Source organism: Uranotaenia lowii, chromosome 2 (assembly GCF_029784155.1).
Source record: "Uranotaenia lowii strain MFRU-FL chromosome 2, ASM2978415v1, whole genome shotgun sequence".
Lineage (NCBI taxonomy): Eukaryota > Metazoa > Arthropoda > Insecta > Diptera > Culicidae > Uranotaenia > Uranotaenia lowii.
In genome coordinates, this window is record NC_073692.1 from 228,217,912 (window position 1) to 228,241,306 (window position 23,395).

The following is a 23,395-nucleotide window of genomic DNA, read 5'->3' on the forward strand; positions in this document are numbered from 1 at the left end:
ATGTCTGAAAAAATCTTGTTGGCAAATTTTGTAGGCGGGGTCCGTTTTTTTAGTCGACATATCGCAATGCTGCAGATACTCTCAAATCGTATCAAAATCGCTTTGGTGCTGCCAAAATCAATGCCTTGGATCTAACATGCTTTGCCTAATTCCTTGTTTCTCATGTATCATTTCCCATTTGTAATACCTATACACTTTTTATGCCTAATTTTAATATTTTTTCGGTCATATTATGTCCAAACCCAAAATCTGGAAGGTTGACATCACTGATGATAACTCTGAGCACAACGATCTGGGAATGGGAGCGGTGATGGATGAGCGCGGACTTTCGGCTATCAGTAGAGATGATTACTCAATTAACCTCATTAGAACATTAGGTTGGGAGCGCGCTGCCTTCCAATTAGGTGTTTTGTTTATTTATGAAAACAATATTTGTCTTTCGCAATTGCTGCGTAGAATTGATACCATCGAACAGTCCCACGGTCTCAAGCGGAAAATTGTTTGTATCAATAGATACGTTTGAATCAGCTAATGAAAATCGTCTTGATCTCCTGAGCGATAGCATTACTTCTTCAGAAACTTCAAACTACTTCTGTAGCATCTCAAGTTTAACTAACTTGTATACTAATCAGTGCTGTATGTAGAATTAGGATCACTAGTAGTTGTCTGAATCAATATGCTGGTGGCTGGTAGAAGCAGTTCAATTTGTAAAGCTGAATAATGCGACGTCTAGTGTGTATTCTCGGTCAAACGCGGCGTACCTCAAGGAAGTCACCCGAAAACCCTTCTTTTCGTCACTGTTATGAACTAATTCCCCGGAGTGTTTCGTGACGAGTTTGTACAGAAATACGCAAATGATCTTAAAATGTTCCTTCCTAATCAGCATCTCAAGTTTAGTTAAACTTTTCCAAACGTGCTTTAAAGTGTTACTGAATGTTATCACAGTAGCCTAGGATTTGATAAAAAAAATCCCCTTTCTTTACAAGATAAAAATCTTTCTAAATTCCAAGTGACTAACAATAAATAAAGAACGTTCTTGAAACAATGTCGAATACCAAACTGAACGTAATGGATGGAAAATAATCAACTATCGAGAGGTTGCAGCCTAAAGAAGAAGTTGCATAATTTCAATGCCGATTTGATCTAACTCTATGCCGACAATGTGCTGAAACGTGAGTTTCACCAAATTAGTGACTACTATCACAAAGGCTCCAGCTCCCTAGCAAAATTCACCAATTTGGATAATTCATGTCAGAAACAAAAAATTTAAAAAAAAAAGTCTGGCGGAGAGTGAGCATCGGACTAAAAAAAAACTTTTTTAACTCGTCTTGCCAGTCGGACCTCTTTACCAGTGTAAAACATATCTAAATTTTACCACCATGAAAAACGTTCCAACATGAGCACGTTGCATCAACTAACAAATCAACAAGTTTAAACCAGAACAAACCCCAATTCCAAATAACATTTTGCATGTTTTACAAAAAAGGCAAAGGCGTTTGCGAGTTTAATTTATGAAATTGCCATACACAAACACACAAAAATTTAATATTAAAATCAATGAATCTTCCTAAACAATTGAATGAATTTGATTTATTTGAGATGCGCGAGGAAGTCCAATTGTGTATAGATTCTGTGTTGAAATTGTATACCAGAAACTATTGATATTAGGGATATGTACTTTAAGAAATCATCCTGTATTCTGAATACTGCATTGTGAAACGACGTGAAATTAATTGAAGTCAAAGTGAGATTCATTCAGCGATTCACAGTTCCAGCGTTCGTTGCAATCAAAGTGTCTTAAACATAAAAGGTATTCAGGACAGACAGGAAATTTTTGCCAGTTAATTGCTGACGTAGGGGAAAACTGTACAAGACGCACCAGCGGGGTAAGATGGCTCATGCCATTAATTCTTCAAAAATACACTAGACTACGGCTTCGAAAGATGTTTTTCTTCATTTTTATTGCAGCAAACAAGCGTTTTCATCATTCAATAGATGATAAGTTCACAAAAACTACTTTAGCTCTTAGAAACAGAAGAATTAATGGAATCAGCGAGAAACTTGTTATTTTTTATAAGTAACAAATAAGGTTTTATGGTGAACCAGCCTGCGCAATTTGATGAAACTACAGCTTATCGTCTTTCCACTCGTGTGCACTTTCGGAAGACTATAAATATTTAGTTGAATTTCACTAACTTCCCAAAAATTTTCACAAATAAGAAAACATACGAAAATTGGGGCAGAACGCTCACAAGACCACGTGTTTTACGCTCAAATTTTTAATGCTGATAACTTTTGAGAAAAACCGAACTTCAAAACTAAAAGACGTTCTTTGTATTTGCTGTCTCCCAAATGACGATGAGAATGCATAAATGTAACGAATATCGTCTATTTTCAAGTTTAAAAGGTGCACCAATATTTGATTCGAAAAAGTCATATGAATTATTCGTTATTTGTTACAGTCTTTGGCTTAATCTGGTAATCTATAATTGAATCGTACATTCTTGTCCGATGTTTAATATTGAATTTAAATTTTTTTATCAACTTGAGGCTTGTTGGACCTAATTGAATATGAAAATTAAAAAATCGTCTACTACCCGCTCTTTAGAGAAATATCACAAAAAAATATTTTGATTTTTTGGCTCTCCACATGCATTGGTTAATTCACAATAGAACAATAGCAATAATTCAGGGCTGGGAAAAAACATAAATTAAAAGTAGTACTCAAACGTCAAATTGGTGTGATTAAATCACCTACCAGTAAGCAGATAATAAATTTTGTTTGATTACAATGATCATTACAAAAACATTTTTTCAAGTCTTTAAGAGAGTTTGACATTGAAAAGGTTTACTAATTTTACCAAACTGAGCATGCCTTATCTGCCTTATAAAACAATAGTATTGTTGATGTTGTATGGTTCCAGCACGAGATTCTATCTGAAACCATTACAACTCTTTTCTAAAAGTGCTCAGTTTTTTGCCAAATAGTAAAAAAAATGCAGCAAAAATGCTGCAACGAATTTCTATTTGCCTGACCTAGGTAATGATGATTGCAAACAACTCAAACTTGATTCGTGGTGACGCAGCAGTGTTACTAAATATTCTGAGTGGTTAACTCAGAATACCACACATAATTGAGAACGTTAATAAGTGAGGTTATCGCTTCAGTGTAGTAATGCGAATAGCTATCGCTTATGTTATAAGTAGTTATTTAAGGCCTTGACGAACAAAACGAATAAAGATTAGCTCTATTCCACCTCTAAAACCTGTGTTATTTCGACAAAACCTTTAATCAGAAAAAAAAAATATTTTTATGATTTCAGTGCTCTATTAATCATGTTTTTGCTCTTTCACATCTTTTCAAGATCGAGTATTGGTCAATGACCCGAGATGATAGTGATGGTACAAAGACCCCAAAGTCAATCAGTGTAAAAATATAAGGGAAATTTTTCCTGAATAGTTGTATTGATAACTTTTGGATTCTCATGTAGAAAAACGTCTTTTCCAACCATCGAAAAAAGAATGGTATGGTACAACATCAAGGAGCATAGAAATATCTTAGCGTTTATGCTTTCAACAAAAAAAAATTAAATAAACACGGGAACGTATAGTACTGTTGCCTAGGTTTCATCCTCCCTTGTGTTCCAGTTGTCTTTGCGTCCAATACTGCACAGTGGGCTCGGCCGTGTCAAAATGAGTAGTAAATGTATTTTTGCTACTCACCGAGATGCTGACAAGATCTGGCTGTGTATGTATCATAAGCATAAGTATTTATTTAAGAAATTGCCATAATGGAAGGAAAAACATCACACTAAGTCAACTTACATTCAGTGTGTTCTACCATTCATTTATATTAATGTGTGGAGACACCCTAAATCCTTTTTTAATCAAAATATATTCACTTGAAAAAGTCCATTCTTTAAGATAAACTGGATTCATAAATGGTTTTTATACCAAGTTGTTGTTTCGATGTAACGTCTAATTCTGTTTGTAGTTTAGTCAATACGTTTTGAGTACTTTGAGGCCTCAAAGGTTGACTTGTCATGGTCTTCCAACAACGAACTGTAGACGGACCTTCTAACGCTTTTAGATTTATAGAATTATGATAGTAAGAGAATTAAAATAATTAAATAAGTCAAATGTTTGCAGAATTCGACAATCAATCAAACAAATGGTGACAAATTAAGCATGGAAGGGTATTTGAGTACGTCCCTTTTTTCCAATAGGAAGGCAGGAAGGGAAGGAGGGGGCTCTCTAACAATTTTTACATAACTCAAAAACTAATCAAGCAAATGGTACCAAATTTGGCATGGGAGGCTACTTGAATACGAAAAATGTTTCCATGATTATTTGAGACCCCTCCCTTCTTCCAGTGGGGGTATAGGGAGAGGGGCTTCCACACCTTTTTTATTTCACTCGAGAATAATTTAGCGAATCGAACCAAATTTAGCTTAGAAGGGTATTTGAGTAGATCAATCATTTCTAAGATGGTTTTAGACTCATCTTTTATCCCAGTGAGGACATAGAACGAGGGGATGGGCCACCGTACAATTATTTTAACAATTGGAGAATTAGTTGAGCAAACTGAACCAAATTTGCCATGGAGGATATTTGGATATGGGAAAAGGTTCTATGGTTGGTTCTGTTTCCTCCCTTTTTTCCATTGGGAGGAAAGGAAGAGAGCAGGGGACATTCATACAATTCTACTCTGGGAATCCCGATAACTTAAAAGCGGAATGAATCGTATATTTCCAAATGATGAAACAAGTAGGGAGGATGGGGCTCCCATAAATTATTTTCATACCATGAGAAATTATCGAGCAAATGGAACTATTTTTGGCATTTGAGAACATTTGGATCCGATAAAGGACATTATAGTTGTTTGAGATTCCTCCCTGATCTCAGTGAGGAGATAGAAAAAGGAGAGGATTCCAGCATTCAATTTTTTTTTCAAGATATTTATCTATTTTGAAAATAATTAGACTGATTACAAAAGGCACCGAACTTTGTATGGGATTGTATTTTGAAACGATTGATGTTTTTCTGATTATTTGAGACCCTTTCCTCTATCAAGTGTGAAGATAGGTAAGGGTAAGCATTGCATAACTCTAGAGCTATTCGAATAAAGAAACAAGAATTTGTATATCTATTTATTTGGCACGAGCATTATTCTTTGATTAATTAAGACCTCCTTTCTTCCAGTTAGTGAGTCAGGAGGAGAAGACGGGAGCTCCTTAAATTTTTGTTTCATTAATGTATTCCAGTGCGGAGATAAAAAGTGAAAAGGGGGGATCTCATACATTTTTTTTTTAATATCTCGATTACTTTTTGCAAATGGTGCCAAATTTGTCCTGGGAAACACGGCATTTTTATTTGAGACTACTAACTTCTTTTCAGTAGGGAAATAGAAAAAGGAGAGGGGTTCAACCAAACATTTTTTTTTAATTCGAGAAATAATCGGGCAAATATTGCTTAGAGAGATTAGAAAACAAGAATTGTTTTCATGATTATTTAAAAGGGGAGTTCCACTTGTGTTATGAGTAGGAAGGAGAATTTTGTACAAGTAAAACATGTATTTTGGCAGGATTTACGAACTTATGAATAAATAAATACAGAAATAGTTTTAAGTACAGAAATAAAAAAAATAGAGGAAATAAGAAATAGAGATTTTTCAAAAAGTATACAATTATTTCACTGAGAATGACTGCGATAGAGCATATTTTCCAGATATTTCAGACTAAGCGTGTAACATTCAAGTCAATGAAATTGATTATGTTAATGTTTACGAAGAACTTTGAAAACTTGATGCTTTAAAAGGAACGGGGTCTCATGGACTCTGGCCTTGTTTTCTAAAAAAAATTGGCGATTGAACTAACTGACCCTCTTCTAATTCTTTTCAATATGTCGTTCAATCATAGAAAAGTACCTAAATTGTGGAAAATATCTTTTTTAATTGCAATTTCCAATTCCAAAAAAAAACAGATAAACGGAATTATCGAGGAGAAGCTATTCTATCTTGCATTCCCATACTATTTGAATCAATTATGAATGATAAAACTTATAAACAAGTAAAAAATATTAACGAACAAATAACATGGTTTCTTCAAAGGACGCTACAGCATCAAATCTTCTCGAATTCGTTCCATACGTTATCAATGCCATGAGCAAAGGCTTTCATGTTGAGTCTATTTATACCGACTTCAGCAAAGCCTTAGATCGCATCGACATACCACTTTTAATCTTCAAATTAAAGACTTTCATCCAAATCTACTCTCCTGGTTACTACCATACTTAACCGATCAAACCCAAATTGTTCGCTGCCTAAAAGAGTTATCAAAAGCCATAGTTAACCTCTGGTGTGACTCAGGGGTCTCATTTAGGACCTCTTCTTTACATACTGACATTTCCTTTAATCTGAAACGGGTTGATTGCTTATGTATGCTGTCGATATTAAACTATTTCTAAAAATTATTTATTGAATTCTGCCAAGTTGATAAGATACCTAGCAGGACCTGCTCGGCAGGGCACAAAATTAATCTTTCATCCCTTTCTCTTTTTTCAAATCTATCGATCGGCTACTAGGATGTGGCCGGCGCCGTTATTGACTTTCAAAGAGAGAGCAACAGTTTTGTGCAGTGTAAATGAGCTGTTCAATATTCCTGGTCCTGGATCAATCACAGAGTAGCAACCATATTGGCGATGTGGAACTTGGTTAACTGAGTCACGCCAGCGATCGTGAAACACGATGTAATTGTTATCATAATATGATTTTGGAATAAGTAAGTACCTATTGCAGACATTTCGGGTTTTACGGTTAAAAGTGGATGTGAGTATTCAATCAAGCTTAGCATTGTAAGAGGATTCAAATATTTAAATATTTAAATTCTTATAATCAAAATATTGCTGACTACAAGGCGCCTGATACATGCATTGCATATGCATATTGTTACGTAAAATATAGATAAAAGTGGATTAGGCACACTAAAATCCAAAAAAATCCAAAAGTGTATCTGTACCGGCCATGCTCTGTTTCTAAGATTTAGTAGCCACAAATTTTCCAAGTGATGAACGCTCCGGAGCGGTAGCGTCTCGTTATCAAAAAGCCCGAATCAAACCAAATTAAGCCATTCAGTTCACAACAGCTGCATGCAACAGCAACACTCGTAGACAACAACGACGACGCTGACGACGATCTCAATTGCACTACGCCTCTTTTATAAGTTAATTGGAGACCGTGCCGCCATCATCCAGGTCTCGCGGCCGCCGCCGCCGTGACAAGGTATACAATTTCATTCCACTGAAGTGATATAATGCGGACATCAAAGATTATCACGGCTCTGTTACCTTTCAAAACATACAGGTACATATACCTTTTCTAACCGTGGATACATTCTCAAAAATAAAGCGACAGCAGAAGAGAGAATAAAGCCAGGTCTAGTTTTTTGAGCGCGTCAAAAAATTCAAAATATTTGCACGCAAATTAACTTCTCGACAACCAAAAACCGGGTGTCCGATTTCGTTCCCGAAAAGAGGAAGAAACAAAAAAAAAACAGGTGATTCCACTGGCCCTGGTTCACAGTCAGTGTGGTGGCAGGATGGCGTAGCGCGCAGATTACTGATAAAATCTAGCCGCCAAGACGATTGTTTAATCCAAGCAAAAAAAAAGGAAACACAAAGTTTCTTTGGGCTCATAGGATTTCGATTCCTCGATCGCGGTGGTCGCAAACCATTCATTCATTATACGCATGTGGGAGAAGAACTAGTCTCGGTTTTCAGCTTGGAACCGCTTGTTTTCTCCCAAGGGGTACAATTTCATAGTTCCGGTCGGCAGAGACCACCGAAATTTGCCCGGCTCCTCTCACAGCCCAAAAGGTGTGTGTAGATTATTCGGGAAATAGAGTAATAAAACGTGTTGGGTCTGTGGGATCGGAGGGCTTTTACAGCTGCGCGCTCGAGGTTACCCTGAGACAAACGACCGGGCAACAGATAAGTTACGACCGGTGAGTTCACAGCTCAACCCGAGATCTACCCGGATCGAGTGTCATTTTCCCTTTCCAGGCGTGTTTATTATCAACTCAACCTCTCCCGAGCCCTCCTAGCCGTTCCTCTCGCTAGCCATCCGAGTTGCTTTCGTTGACTAATTGAGAAACAACGACCCGAAACTTGTCGTCCACACGCAGGCAGAACATGTTTGGATCAATCCGAATCAACGAATCGTTTATTGATATGTTGTTTGTAGCCTGGCTCCAACTTTTCTATTTTTTTATGTCAGTCCGATCGATAGAGCGGAAGAATAGCCGAATTGATGAGTGACCACCACCAGTTTGTCGAGCGAGCGAGAGACAGGCTCGCGCATCCCGAGGAGCCATCCGACCGAATGATCATGCTTGCCCATACCCATCATCATGGGAATCGCGCCACCATCGTAGATTCCGAACGCCGAGTGATGAGCGTGGAGACTTACATATCTCTAGTTCCCAAATGAGTCAAAATGGGGAAATCGATCGCCAGCTTGTTCACATTTTATCGAATGTCCGATTGGGTACTGGTTTGGGCGATTGTGGCATTGTGGCTAAGCTTTACAATGAATTAGTTTTTATCGAGCGATAAATTTTCGACGAGTTCACACGATACTAGAACGCCTCTTCTGCATTGTTACGCTTGGTTGGATCATAAGAAGGTGAACGTTTTGGTCATGAGCTGAGAAAGAATTCTCTCAATGAACCCAATTACAAATTTACTCATTGACTTTAATGATCTTTAAACAACGTTAAAACGTTCCTTTTTGTTGCGTTTGAATAAAGAGCCTTGTTTTCAATTGTGGCTTTTGATGCACCAACACAAAGTCATAATAAAAATGATAATAAATAAAAATTCTCATAACTTTAAAAAATCATAATACTAAAATACTAAAATTGATAGTTATAAACAAATACAGACTTTTAGAATATTGTTTTTTTTACAAAAAGAACATACCTACATAAAACTTTCAAGTGGTTCGAATCATTTGCTTCGAGTATAACTTCTAGTCAGCCCTAACCCCTTAACACTGCGACATGTAAACCAAATAAGCACCAGCTTCAGCGCCGATTCCCTTAGCATTGCTATACTATCGCAAAAGTGTTGAACTTGCATGTGTTTAGTTCAAAAATTGCTGAGCAACTAATCGAATTCACACAAATTTTTATTTTATAAGCCGAAAATGTCACGTGCGCACGCATGACACAAAATTAAGGTAAAATGTAAAGCATAATAAATAGAGACAAAGGGTGGAACACACGTAACGACAAACAACAGCTTGCTATGATCCGTTGATTTTTCTCGCGGGTCAATTGAAAGTACACTGACGGCCAATAGTTTGCGATCACCCCATCTAAAAAAAGAAAACACACTTCACATTTGTTAAATTTTGAGCTATAAATTGCCTTGCACTTCAAATTATCGAAAGAGCTACTCAAGTCATCGATCAAAAGTTTTGAATCACCCCGCAGTATGGTTTATCGGCCAAAAGTTTGGGATAGATCTTCGAAAAACATGCAACTAAATTCAATTTGTGTCTCTGTTATCAAACAACGTACTTTTAATCTGATAAGCAATTTTCTATGATATTTAGTTAACGTTTTTCTAGTCATACTTCATGAAAACTTCAACTGATAATTGATTATTTTCCGATCATTTTTACCAAAATGTCTTACTTTAAAAAACTTTTTTGACCATAGCTTTGCCATTAAAAAGGGTGATACGGTCAAAATTTGGTGAATATCAACTTGACATATTTCTTTCAATTTTGCATTTAAAAAACCTGAACACCCCTCATTTTGAAGGTGTGTGTGTGTGTAGAATGTTGCTCCTATTTTGATTTCGGAATTCACTCTTCAGTTGTCAAAATGCCGTCCAAGAAAGAAGAGCAGTGTATCAAAATTTTGCTCCCGCATCGCGAAAATCCGAGCTACTCGCACGCAAACCCGGCAAAATCGCTGAAAGTTGCCAAATCAACCGTTACAAATGTAATTAAAGTGTTTGGGGAACGTTTGTCGACAGCCAGGAAGTCTGGATAGGGGGGAAATCGAAAACCGGAAGCCGCTGAGACGACAAAGAGAGTTGCCGGTAGTTTCAAGCGAAACCCTAACCTCTCTCTCCGAGATGCCGCAAATAAGCTGGGTGTATCGTCTACAACCGTGCATCGAGCCAGAAAACGAGCCGGACTATCGACTTACAAGAAGGTAGTGACTCCAAATCGCGATGATAATCAAAATACGACGGCCAAAGCGCGATCCCGGAGGCTGTACACGACGATGCTGACGAAGTTTGACTGCGTGGTAATGGACGACGAAACCTACGTCAAAGCCGACTACAAGCAGCTTCCGGGACAGGAGTTTTATACGGTAAAAGGAAGGGGAATGGTAGAACATATTTTCAAGCACATGAAACTGTCAAAGTCCGCGAAGAAATATCTGGTTTGGCAAGCCATCTGTACCTGTAGCTTGAAATGCAGCATTTTCATAGCTTCCGGGACTGTCAACCACGAAATTTACGTGAAAGAGTGTTTGAATAAACGTCTGCTGCCTTTCCTGAAGAAACACGGTTGTTCCGTACTGTTTTGGCCGGATTTGGCATCTTGCCATAACGGTTGAAAGGCCATGGAGTGGTACGCCACCAACAACGTGCAGGTGGTTCCCAAGGACAAGAACCCTCCCAACACGCCAGAGCTCCGCCCAATTGAGAAATACTGGGCTATTGTCAAGCGGAACCTAAAGAAGACCAAAAACACTGCTAAGGACGAGCAGCAGTTCAAGGCAAACTGGCTTTCTGCGGCGAAGAAGGTGGACAAGGTGGCTGTACAAAATCTGATGGCAGGGGTTAAGCGTAAGGCCCGGCAATTCGGATTTGGAAAAGCGGAAGCCTAACTGAATATTTTTCCCGAATTTTATACTAATTAAACTACAAAAAGAAATTTAATTTGATTTTTTAAATATACGATTTCACCGATTTACACGCGTTTTTCCTTGACCAAATTTTGACCGTATTACCCTTTAAGAATTAGAGCAAATCTGTTGGGTTTAATTTATACATTTTATCAAATACATACGAAGGAAAGATTTGCAATGTGTCATAAGTTGGCTCAGATATAGCTGCTAAAAATTGTCATATCAGGAAATTATTTAAAAACAAAACTGTAGCTAGTGTAGCTGTACCGCGGTAATGATTATTTTAAAGTCTTTCATTTAAGAATATCTAGTCCTAAGGACTGGTTTTGAAAGTCCAGGCATTTTTCCTTGAAATTCGCATGATGACCTTTTGCCGTATCACAATCTTAGGTTGCTTTCACGGGGGCAGATTGGCTAGCTTGAAAGCTTTTTAGATGTATGTAGGTTATGGCCAAAAACTTGAAACGGAGGAAATGGATGAATTACTCCGTGAGAGCCTTTGAATTGTTGGTGCTGACTGAGTGGGCAGCACCTTCAGCGGTGCCAACAACTTCGGGAACACACATCCGCAACCATAAAATTTTTCAACACAACTTGCCAATTGATTTTCCCAGCAGGTTCACTAATAACTTTTCTAGCACAAATTCGTATTGTCGCATTATTGGCATTGGTGTACCAACACAAAACCTATCCGAAATGTTCTTCGAAAGAGATGTCCGTTAATGAAGCGCAATTTTCGTGACGCGAGATCAAGAATTTCATTTTGTACCCCTATTGTGTTGCCGTAAAACGTAATTCTAAGTCAAAAATCGGTTAAAAATACGACACAAATGGTACTGAATCACACTAGAATAACGCTAGAAAATAAAAGGGGTTTTTTTTGCATAACAAAAAGAGACTTAAGCCTTTGGTTGGTTCGTAATTATACTGTAACAGTACTGTAACTGTACTGTAACTGTACTGTAACTGTACTGTAACTGTACTGTAACTGTACTGTAACTGTACTGTAACTGTACTGTAACTATACTGTAACTGTACTGCAACTGTACTGTAACTGTACTGTAACTGTACTGTAACTGTACTGTAACTATACTGTAACTGTACTGCAACTGTACTGTAACTGTACTGTAACTGTACTGTAACTGTACTGTAACTGTACTGTAACTGTACTGTAACTGTACTGTAACTGTACTGTAACTGTACTGTAACTGTACTGTAACTGTACTGTAACTGTACTGTAACTGTACTGTAACTGTACTGTAACTGTACTGTAACTGTACTGTAACTGTACTGTAACTGTACTGTAACTGTACTGTAACTGTACTGTAACTGTACTGTAACTGTACTCTGAAATCTCTTTTCCAATCAAGGATAGCACAGATATGCATCTAACTTACCGTATTGCACGGATGTTGTCCTGCCGCTTGAAGTACTTGCCGCACACCTCGCAGCTGAAGGTCACCTCCGGGCTCTTGTGGGTGCGCTCGTGGATCATCAGGTTGTACGGTTTGGTGAAGCGCCGCTGGCAGAACTTGCACACGAACTCGGTCTTCGGCCGCATCTTGCGCCGGTAGTCGGCCCTGCAGTCGTCGTTGTCGATTCGCATCAGTGTGGCAAACATTTTGATGGATTTGTGGGGGTACGGGTTCGGGTTTCCGCGGGGAATTGGAGGTTGAAAGTGTTTTTTGTTTGATTCAATTAACTTGAGAGAGCTTGATTTATGACGTGTGATGTTCGGCGTTTATTTTTGGTTGCTTTTAGCGTTTTTCTCCAGATCGTTGTTGACTTGATGGGAAAATGAGAATCGATTTGTTTTGTTTTATTGGTCTGCTTACGTCGGGATTAGTCACCAGTTCGGGGGAATTTGCCAAAATCTTCGCGCAACCAGAGACAGAACTCGCGTGTAGCCTGTCAACGAGAAACACTGTCACGATCACTCACACTTGGCACTGCAGCAAAACTGTTCCCAATATATCCGAGCGAGCTCTCCTGCAATGGGAAAAACACGAGACAAAAAGACACATGGGTGAGAAAAATGAACGGTCATGTTTTTGCTTTATCTAAATTGCTGAAATTACTCCGCTCGCCCGGCTCGGTGGCGGTGTTTTATTTTTTAGTAGAAGTTAATATACGAATCATGGTGTGCAATATACATATATATCTCAAGTATAAAGTATAAATATTTATACGAATGGGAGTGCTGTCTGCCCGATCAATATTGTACGTAGCTGTGAACTTTTCTTTTGCGGATCGGCCACCGGGATTGCCGCAAGGCTCGAAGCAAGGTTGAGACCCCAGCGTTGCTGCTAGAAGTATGTTCCCACACATCCCATTCACAGACTTCTCAATATAAACGATCTCGATGTGATGCGTCATTCTTCGTCGCTACGGCCGGCAGCAGCAAGTCAACAGCAGATCAATAATAGTTATCGTTCGATTTTATTGGCATCGTGTAGCGATGCGAAAATCCTATGGAACCAAAATGCTATGCAAGACGAGAAAGGAGTGAGTGATCCACCTTTGGAGTCTGTGTCTATGTCTAGAGATGAATCACTGACTGCAGTGGAGGAAGACCAAACAGACGATTTGTCGCAAGCCAAGGTTGAGCAAATATGAAATTAGGCTTCTTCGAACGATCGATCAAAATCGAACTTCTTCGGTTGTCTTCGCCATTGTTACTTGTACATAATTCATCAACAAATTGTTTAACGGGGATTGTGTATTAATCACTTCCTTGAGCTGATGTTGGAGTCTTTTTTTCTCCCTGATCGTGGGCGTCATTAGCTTTCATCGTAACGCCACCACGACTCGATACGAGAGACAAGTCATGACTTCTGAGGTATGCTTGTAACTATGTACAGACGGTGGAACGAAATTAGTCTTTTCCCCGATTTGCGGCTCAGTGAGTGGGAGTTATTGTCTGGGTTGAAACACTACCTTCCAGAGACACATTGTTCCTTGCTTTTGAACCCAGCAAAGGTGCTTTAAATTAATGGTGAAGCATAGTGCAGAATGACGACATGCTCATGAGAAGGTAGCAAAAACTGACAGCCTTTTTGAAGATGGAAATGTATTTTTGTTCTAATATATTTTTTTTTAATTCAATCTACAGATGCATATACTCAATATCTTATTAACCTTAATACCAGACTATAGTTAGCTAATTTAGTGGTTTCAAAGCTCCAGACCTGTAAATAAGGGGGACTAAGGGAATTCCTTTGTTTTCACCTTGATTACTTGCTATATAAAAGAAGGTGTCATTTTGCAACTTTTTTCGAATTTCAAAAACCCTGTAGTCTAAAAAAATCATTTTTTGTCAAAACTAACGACAGAATTATTGCAAATTTTTAAAAAAAAATTTAAAACCCGGATTTTGATTTGAAATTTTGTTTGGAAAAAATGAAATGGTTCAGAGTTTAGAAAAAAATCATAAACTGCATATTCTTGGATGCTACTAAGAAAATGCAAACGTAATACTCCATCATAAAAAATGAGGTTGCTAAACTCTACGACTATAGGTATCGTTGGATGGCTTTTGGCAAATTGACCAGTAATTTAAGTAAATGAGATCACAAGCTCTCATGCTCTGGTGCTGCCTTTCTATACTTGTCAGCAGAAAAGGTAACCAATTCTCGAGTATATACTACGAAGAGTTAAACATAGTATTCCGATGTAAACAAATCAATGAAAGTGCCTTAGCTGGAGGTTTAAGTTTACATAATATGAGTATGCATTGCTCAGTTATATTGTAAGAAAAGCAAAAATAGCTTAAATTTATAAATTGATGTTTCACTTAGAACGAATGTTTCTCTATTCCTACTAGCTTAAAAGTCTGTTTAGTCTAATTTTTTTTTGCACACATCAGTATTACATCGAAATCTCAAATGATGTATAAGATGAATGTTCAAAAACTCATGAATAAATCCAAATCTGCTATCCTTATTTTAAAGGTTGTTTGAACTGGTTAAAATTGAAACCAGTTCAACCAACCTATAAAATAACTTTCCCAGAAAAATCATTATTTATATTCAATTTGCACAAAAACAAACATCAACCAAGTCAATATTTTCACCCGTATTGCGTCTCGATAGCTGAGGGGATCTGTGGTCAGTCCCAGAGAAACTGGACTGCGGTTTGGTGCCCCCATATGGGCCGAGATATGATCGAGTATCAGCTCGATTCAGTATATGGAAAATAAGTTGCGGTTTTTACCGATAAAAAAGTTGGCCCCCAGGACGAAGGCCTTTTACCCGACGAAGGCGCTTGGGCCGTCGTCGTTGTTGCTATTATTGATATTCGTTGGCCACGGGGCTGATGTTTGCGGTTAGCTCTCCAAATTGATCGATTATGGTGACATTCATTCATTCGGAGCCCCTTCCACTTTCCGTTTTTGTTTGTGTTTTGTCGGCTCCCCCAAAGAGTGGCACTATAAAACTGCATCCGTGACTGACAGATTGGGTAATGTGGGGTTTGTGACCGGGTGGTGTCATTTGAGAATCGGTGGATTTTCCGCGAATTCTCGGATAACAGTGTCTCTGCTCGGAGGCCGACCTTCTGCAGCGAGATCATTTCCGAGGAACTCAGCCTCCCTCTCGCACAACGCGGTTCGATATGATCCGATTTCTGAAATCGATGCGAAAAAATGACATTCGTTCGCTCTTTTTTGGGGTCCAATCGAAGCGGGTGTGGTCGCGCAAAAATATTGTACCTGGAATTCGCCGCTGAGCATCGAATTACGCGCATCGTTATTCAAGTTAGCGAGAGCGACACCTTTGCAGCCGAAAAAAGTGGGCCTTTTCAAGCTACCGCCTCAGCTGTAATTTCAAATCCAAATGGCCACGAAGTAGATACATACACCTACTTTACGTTCATGCGCTAAGCGACCCCTGATTTATGTAATGCGATCAATTTACCGCGAGTTGTCAGCGCAAAATGGAATGAACTTTTAAGTAAGGCAACCGAAAAAAAAATCGGCACAAGCTATAATGGTGTACAAAACCGTGAGTTTAATGCACGTCTTTACAAGCAGGGCGACATTTTCGTGTTTTTTTTTTTCAATTTCTAGAGACCAGTTGGAGGTCTCACCCGATTTAAAAGTGGTTGAACTACGCGTGTCGTTTAGGATTGGTCTGCGGTGTTTTATGAAACGCCAACCATGTTGCGAAGTTGGAGGTTCCCAAGCGAAAAAGATCTTCAACCCACGTAAATATGGAATAAACGTGGCGGGGTCCAGATCAACGAATAAAAAATTGCAAATGGAACGATTTCAGCAGCAGCCCCCACCGACCGGTGACAGAACGGCAGCGATCTATTTTAAGGTGGGAATATTGTTGTTTAAGCGAGCGGTGTTTTCAGGCCATCACCATCATCATCAAAATCGGTAAGTTACAACAGTGTCACTTTTGAGGCCGTCGGTAGTTCAAAGGTGCCGTTTTAAAGGGTGCTGCAGCGCTGGAAACTTATACTTTTAAGTTCTAGTTTAGTTCTTCGTTTAATTTTTATTTGCGAAAGGAACGCACTACCTCAACAGACTGACATAACTGCTTTTGTTATTAAACAAACTATATGCTACCACGAAAATTTTTGAGCAAAACCTTCTTTAGAAATTTTTTATAAAAACCTACTAGCAAAATGTCAAAATGCCGGAATGTTTTAATATCATTTGGTAGTGGAAGCTTCGTAAACTGGCATAAAAAAATGTTGATACATTTTAGTATTTCAACTAACATTTATTCAAAAGTAAGGCCGGAACAAATTTTAAATCCTTCTTTTGTCACTCGGGGTTGTTTATTATGATTGTGGATTTATAAAACTTGAATGTGTATTTGAGACACTTCAGACAAAAATCTTTCGAATTACTTGAAAGGCTGGTGCGAATTTTGGATTGAATAGAGAATATAATATAATTAAAATAAATAAACTTCCGTTTGCAACCATGTTAGGGTGGTTTAACTGGTTTTACCGAAACCGGTAAAACCGTTCATTTTCTAAATCCCGAAAATACCGACTTTTGGACGGTAAAAAACCGGTGTTTCCGGTAAATTTTTCACCATTATTTGGCATTGCAATAAAATTGAAAAAAGGTAGATGGTTTTTTCCAAATACTCCAAATACAAATACTCAAATTTTGTTCAATCAGCTTCAAAATCTAAGCTCAATAAACCTTACTGAGATTTGATTGAGGCTGGGTCATTCAGCATAAAGCCATGAGGCCGAAAGCCATTCGGCCGTAGGTCATTCCGCCGATGGACGTTAGGCCGAATGGACTATCTGACCGAAGAGGCCACAAGGCCGAATGGGTTATTCGGCCGACGGTTATCCAGCCGAAGGCGGTTAGGCCAAAAGGACGCAAGGCCGAAAGGATGTTCGACCGAATGGTGACTAAGCCGAATGGTCACTAGGCCGAATGGTTAATATGCCGATTGGTCATTAGGCCGAATGGTCATTTGGCCGAATGGTCATTTGGCCGAAATGTTATTAAGCCCAATGGTCGTAAGGCCGAGTGGTGGCAAGGCCGAAAGGTCTCAAGGCCGAATGTTCGTAAGGTCCAATGGATGTTAGGCCGAACGGTCGTTAGGCCGAAAGGTCATTAGGCAGAAAGGTCGTTAGGCCGAATGATCATAATGATGAATGATCTTCATGAATGGGTGCTAGGTCAATAAGAAACCTTTTACACTTGTCTGCATGCTAGGCCGAATGGTCATGAGGCCTAATGGTCGTTAGGCCGAATGGCTGTTGGGCCGAATGGCTGTTAGGCCGAATGGCTGTTAGGCCGAATGGACGATAGGCCGAATGTTCATAAGGCCGAATGGACGATAGGACGAATGTTCATATGGACGAATGGCCACTAGGGCGAATGGTCGCAAAGCCGAATGGTCGAATCCTGCCGTGCATCCATTCGGCCTGATGACCATTCGGACTGATGACTTTTCAGGCCTAACGGCCATTCGGCCTAACATGCAAAAAAGCGATAACAAGTCTTATAGGCCTAGCATAAATTCGGCCCAACGACCATTCAGGCGAACAACCATTCGGCCTAACGACCTTCTAGCATCCATTCGGCCTTACGACCATTCAGCATTATGACCTTGCGGCCTAATGACCATTCGGCCTAGTGACTATTCGGCCTAACGACGATTCGACCAAGCATCCATTCGCCCTCACGAACATTTGGCCCGACGACCATTCGGCCTAACGATCTTTCGGCCTAGCATCCATTCGGCCTTACGACATTGCGGCTTAGTGACCATTCGGCCTAATAACTATTCGGCCGAATGACCATTCGGCCAAATGACCATTCGGCCTAGTGACCATTCGGCCTATCGTCCATTCGTCCTAATGACCATTCGGCCAAATAATATTCGGCCAAATATCCTTCGTTCTAATGTCCCATTCAGCCTATTGTCCTATTCGGCCGAACATCCGTCGGCCTTTTAACCCATTCGGCCTAGCGACCTTCGGCCTTACATCTTTCGGCCTATCGGCCTTCGGCCGAATGTACGGCCCCCAGCTGCCATCGCTCTCCTATTTGATGTTTTTTCATGACTGAAAAGATGATACAGCTACAGGAAATTTAAGGATTCACTATAATTCCTGTATTTTTCATTTAAAAAAAACTGGAATCCGTTCAAATTATTTGAAAATGTCAAAAAAACAGGCCAAGTTTTATCGTTCTAAGCGGGACCGGGCTTTCACAAATTTAAAAATTTTAAACCTAAAATTTAGAAAAATGAATATAAACTTTCCAATTCATTTTAAAACATAAAATGTTTCAACAGAATCAGTATTTAAACACATATTTGAAAGTATGTATGAATTTTATTTATCAATATATTTTTGGTGAATGATGGAACTCTGTTGTTTTCTTAACGCTATTGAAGCATTTTCTTTTTCCAGACAAAACAGTAGGGTAAATGATCTTGAGCGGAACTAGTCGAAATCTGATCTTGAGCGGAACCATTTATTTTTCCTAAGATATAGGCAATGATTGATTATGAATCTTATCAAAATGTTGAAAAAACACTTTTTCAAAATCTTTTCAAACAAGCATTAACATTTCTGCTAAAGTTTATTAACTGAAATAATGTTATGAGAAGATTTAAAAACATACGCATTTCTGCTGCAATTTTCATCAATCTACGCTGACTTTTAACGTCAATTTATGTAACCCTTGGCCGTTATAAACTGATTCTTAATGACTAAAATGGTAGAAAAATTCTTAAAGAAGCATTGTTCGGGTTTAAGTAACAAGTTTTACATCAAAATATCAATAAATCGCGTAGTTTTTAAAAGTAAAATATGATCTTGAGTGGAACCATCTTTGATCTTGAGCGGAACTACTAGCTTCCGAAATAAACCGCTAGGTGCGCTGTCTTATGCCTAATGCCTCACACGCGATTTTTACCCCTGAATATATGCAGCACCTTTGTATTTTCCTTATCATATCAGCTTTAGGGAAAGAAAAGATGTAAAATTAAATTCGAATAAAACAAAAATTAATTAATTGGTGTCATAGCGTACCAAGCTAGGCACACAAAAAGTTTAAATTTTTGGGGTACAAGAAATGTGTTTTTGATTCTTTCTTTCAGAGGGTCGGCGGGAAGGAGGAGGAAGGCTTTCATACATACTTTTGGCATAATTCGAGAACTAATGACGCCAATAAAGTTAAGTCATTTTTTCAGAATAAGATTCAATCTTCATTGCCATTACTATTCGTTCTTTAAGAAGTAGCATTCATTTAAAGAGGTTGTTTTATATGTTCAAATTCCAATTGAAAACGATATACTACCTAATAAACAAAAATTTAAATTGTTTTTAACACACATTCCTTCAGTTTTACAAAGTGTAGCAAAGCACACCGGGCTAGCTATTTTATAATATTCCACGATTCAATTGGTGAAACTCTATCCAATTCCCTTGTGTTTGATTTTACACTTGAGCTCGAACTGGAAGTCGGTTTGAGGAATGATTGTTTTATCAATTGAGCTAAACAATTAATGTTTCCGTAAATTTTAAAAATAAATAAATTTAATCTTGATTCATAAGAAACTGGAATTTATAATAAACTTTATTCTATGAATGAGTTGCTTAGAGCAAGATTGCCGAAATCACAGAAAAATCTGTTTTTCACAGAATTTTGAGGAAACTTTCATCACAGATTTCACAGAATTTTTGAACTTTGATCGGATTTCCATAATTATAATTTTTTTTGGTCAATACCAAATTTAGGTTTCTTACTTTGAATTAGAAAAATATGAAAAGATTCTCCGTAAACTGATTTTTCCTAACTAAAATTTAAAAATAATCTATTTTATCATGAATTTCCAATGAAATTAAAAGAATTTAAGGGAATGAGAAATGACAAAAAATCAGATTTTTTTCTCAAAAACATTGATTTAGAGCAATGTACCGTTTTTTTTTGCAAAATCTGTAATTTCAGGCATCTTCTTATGTATTTCTGACTCTGTCGTTACCTTCAAAAATCGTTCGGGTCAATATGATTCAAAGCGTCTTAATCTTAATTACAATATACTGAGGAACTGACATTTTTGAGAGACCAAATATGTTCTATGAAAATGTTAATCAAATTAACGAGAAAAAACTAAATCTTAAGTTTGAAATATCAATTCATTTAGAAATGAGATCCAGCAATGCAAAGACAAAATTGGATATCTTTGTTATGAGTTAGATTTTTTTTTCTAGCGGAAAATCCAGAATAGCGGTCAAAAAAATCATTGGACCCCCACATATTAATACATCGTCAAATAGATGTATTCTTAACAATTCCAGAAATTAAAAAAGTACCCAAATACTGCAAAGTTGTCAGAAATTATAAACAATTTAAAAATACAATTGTTTTTTGGGACTTTTTTCATCCGGAGACAACTACAGACAACCTAGTAGAACAAATTCACTTTCTTTTAAAATATTTAGAAACTAGAAAAAATAACCTACACGATGAATCCAATATCATAAAAATCGGTCAAAATTTGCGGCCATGGGAATAACAACAAATTACAAGTCAAATTTCCCCGAAACGCAGATTTTGCGAACAGCTTTGGAAGGTTAAGCAAGCAATAAATTTGAACGGATATTTTGAGAACAACTTTGGAACGCTAAGTTTCTTTTTTTACGTTAAAACATAAATTTTTGAACTTTAAAATCTTCAAAGATGAAATTTAATTGAAATTTCACAGTTACACAAGTATTAGGAATGAGAGCTATTAAAGATGATGACAGAAGAAAATGGTTCCGCTCAAGATCATATTTTAGTTCCGCTCAAGATCAGCGTGGTTCCGCTCAAGATCAGAATTCTTACTCCAGTAAAACAACTCTAGAGATATTAGGATTTACTCTAAAATATTCTAAAAATCATCATTAGAAAGCAGAAACCAAGATCTATCCGCTGAACTGAAAATTTTTTTGTTCGGATATAACCCACAGCCATACCGCTTGATCAACTGTTTCGAGTTGCGTCGAACTGAGCCATTTAGTTCCGCTCAAGATCATTTACACAAAGTTTTTAAAAATTTACAAAATTCTTATTGCAACAACAGAGCGTACGGATCTGATCCAAGAAAACTATATTTTTAGCTGAATTTTGACTAATTTTTTAATAGAATTAATTCCTAGTTCTTCGTTTTAGTTTTGGAAAGGCAAACTAAATGCGATCATGACTGTGGTTGCGGGGAAAACATCCGTATTTTGGAACCAAAAACTTTGTGACAGTGACTTTGTGATTTGTTCAATCAAATTAAGTCATTTTTTTACCAAAAAAAAAGATTTTGTATATTAAATTTCTAAAAATTTTCATGAACGACTATGAAAAAATTGGGTTCTAGAGGGTCAATATAGGCGACAAAAGTGAGCATCCTCTTGGCTGGACTGCAGTTCAAATCGACAAAATAACCATTTAAATATTATCTGAACCGAAGATTACCAACTGTTGAATAAGTTTAACTATTTTATTGCAGATTTGTTCGCTGTCCTCATAACTTAACTACAAATTCGATTCTTATTGACATTCAGGACAATTCAGGACATTTCAAACACCAATTTTCAAAAATCAGAATAATTCGAGAGTTTTTCAAAAATCAGGACGGTTTTTCGAAAATCAGGACAGATCTTGAAAAATCAAGACACCTGGCACCTCTGACAAAGATCCGAAGAAATTCACAGCATAATACTTGCATTTCTGTTGTCATCTCGTCTCTACTCCCACAAAACAGACTCTACTCCAATAATGGACTTCCTTTCCCTTCAAAGACTAAGGAGACTGAAAAAAAACACCGGCCAAAAGGCAGACGATCAATGCAGTGTGTTTTTTGGTAATCGGCGGTGGCAGAAGGACTATAACAATAAACTTTCGTTTGCTAACCGACTTAGATGGTGCATTGGGTAGGATATCGGACTGGCAAGCCGAATTGAGATGTTGCACGGAGTTTGATAATCAATATTTTTTATGAATTATCCAAGGATGGAAAGCCCGTAAAATGTTTTTCTTTATGTAGAATGTAGTGGTAAGTTTGCTAAATTGGCATTGGATTTCTGCAACGTCTTCTTAGATTGAGTTTTCTTCAAGAAGTGAAACTAAACAAGTTCAGAATTTTAAAAAAATCATTTAAACTTTCAAATTCATTCATTAAATAATGTTTTGACACATCAAAAAGCTGGGTACCATGTGACTTCGATTGTCAACAGAATGACCAATAGACTAATATCCATTGCTTTATAACTAACCTCTTAGATTACTTTTTTTAATATCGTTTCATTTTCAATTTTTGCTGATAGGAAACATTCTTTAAAAAAATTATTTCAGTCTCAATTTTATTTTGTGTTTTTTTTTCGATATGCTGAACATGGAAGTTCAAAACGCCAGAATCTTCAAAATTAGTCATTAAGATATTGGCATCACAAATTCAATTCAAGCAAATATCTATTTTTTTAAATGCCCGACGTTTCGACCATTTTTTGTGGTTCATAACTCCAACATTCATAACATCCATAACTCAAAACGACAGTTACAGTGTGCCATCGAAAATCGGATGAGAAATTGTTTTTTAATCCCGATTATAGAAGTAATTTGATTGTGAAAAATTAAATTGAATTAAAATAACAAACATATACTGACAGAAGAGCAGCGAACACTGAACACTTGAACGTTGGAAAAAAACGATATCTGACAAAAACAACCGTTAAAGAAGTGAGATTACATACTTTAAACCAGACTCTTAACAATGCTCATAGTTATTTTGAAACTAATAAAATTCGGGGACTCTTGAGGAAGACCACCAAAAACGGTCGAAACGTCGGAAATTTTAAAATTCTTTTTTTAGTTATTTGCTTGAAATCCAAGAACAAAAAATAGCCAAAAATGGAACATTAAACATAAAAAACGGTCTATAACATAAACCTAACAGTTTTTTTGAATATAGATCATTTTTGACCTGATCTGAAATTTATTTTAG

At 37.5% G+C, this 23,395-nt stretch overlaps 1 protein-coding gene across 2 annotated transcripts in view; it reads right to left on the reverse strand.

Annotated features, from left to right (window-relative positions):
• The window catches only part of LOC129747684 (protein drumstick), a 72,791-nt gene that overhangs the window by 13,998 nt on the left and 35,398 nt on the right, over positions 1-23,395 (reverse strand). For both annotated transcript variants that reach the window (XM_055741997.1, XM_055741998.1), the window contains exon 2: positions 12,326-12,917. In XM_055741997.1, coding sequence (XP_055597972.1) covers positions 12,326-12,549 — 224 coding nt within the window. In that variant the 5' untranslated portion in view covers positions 12,550-12,917. The remainder of the gene's footprint in view (positions 1-12,325; positions 12,918-23,395) is intronic.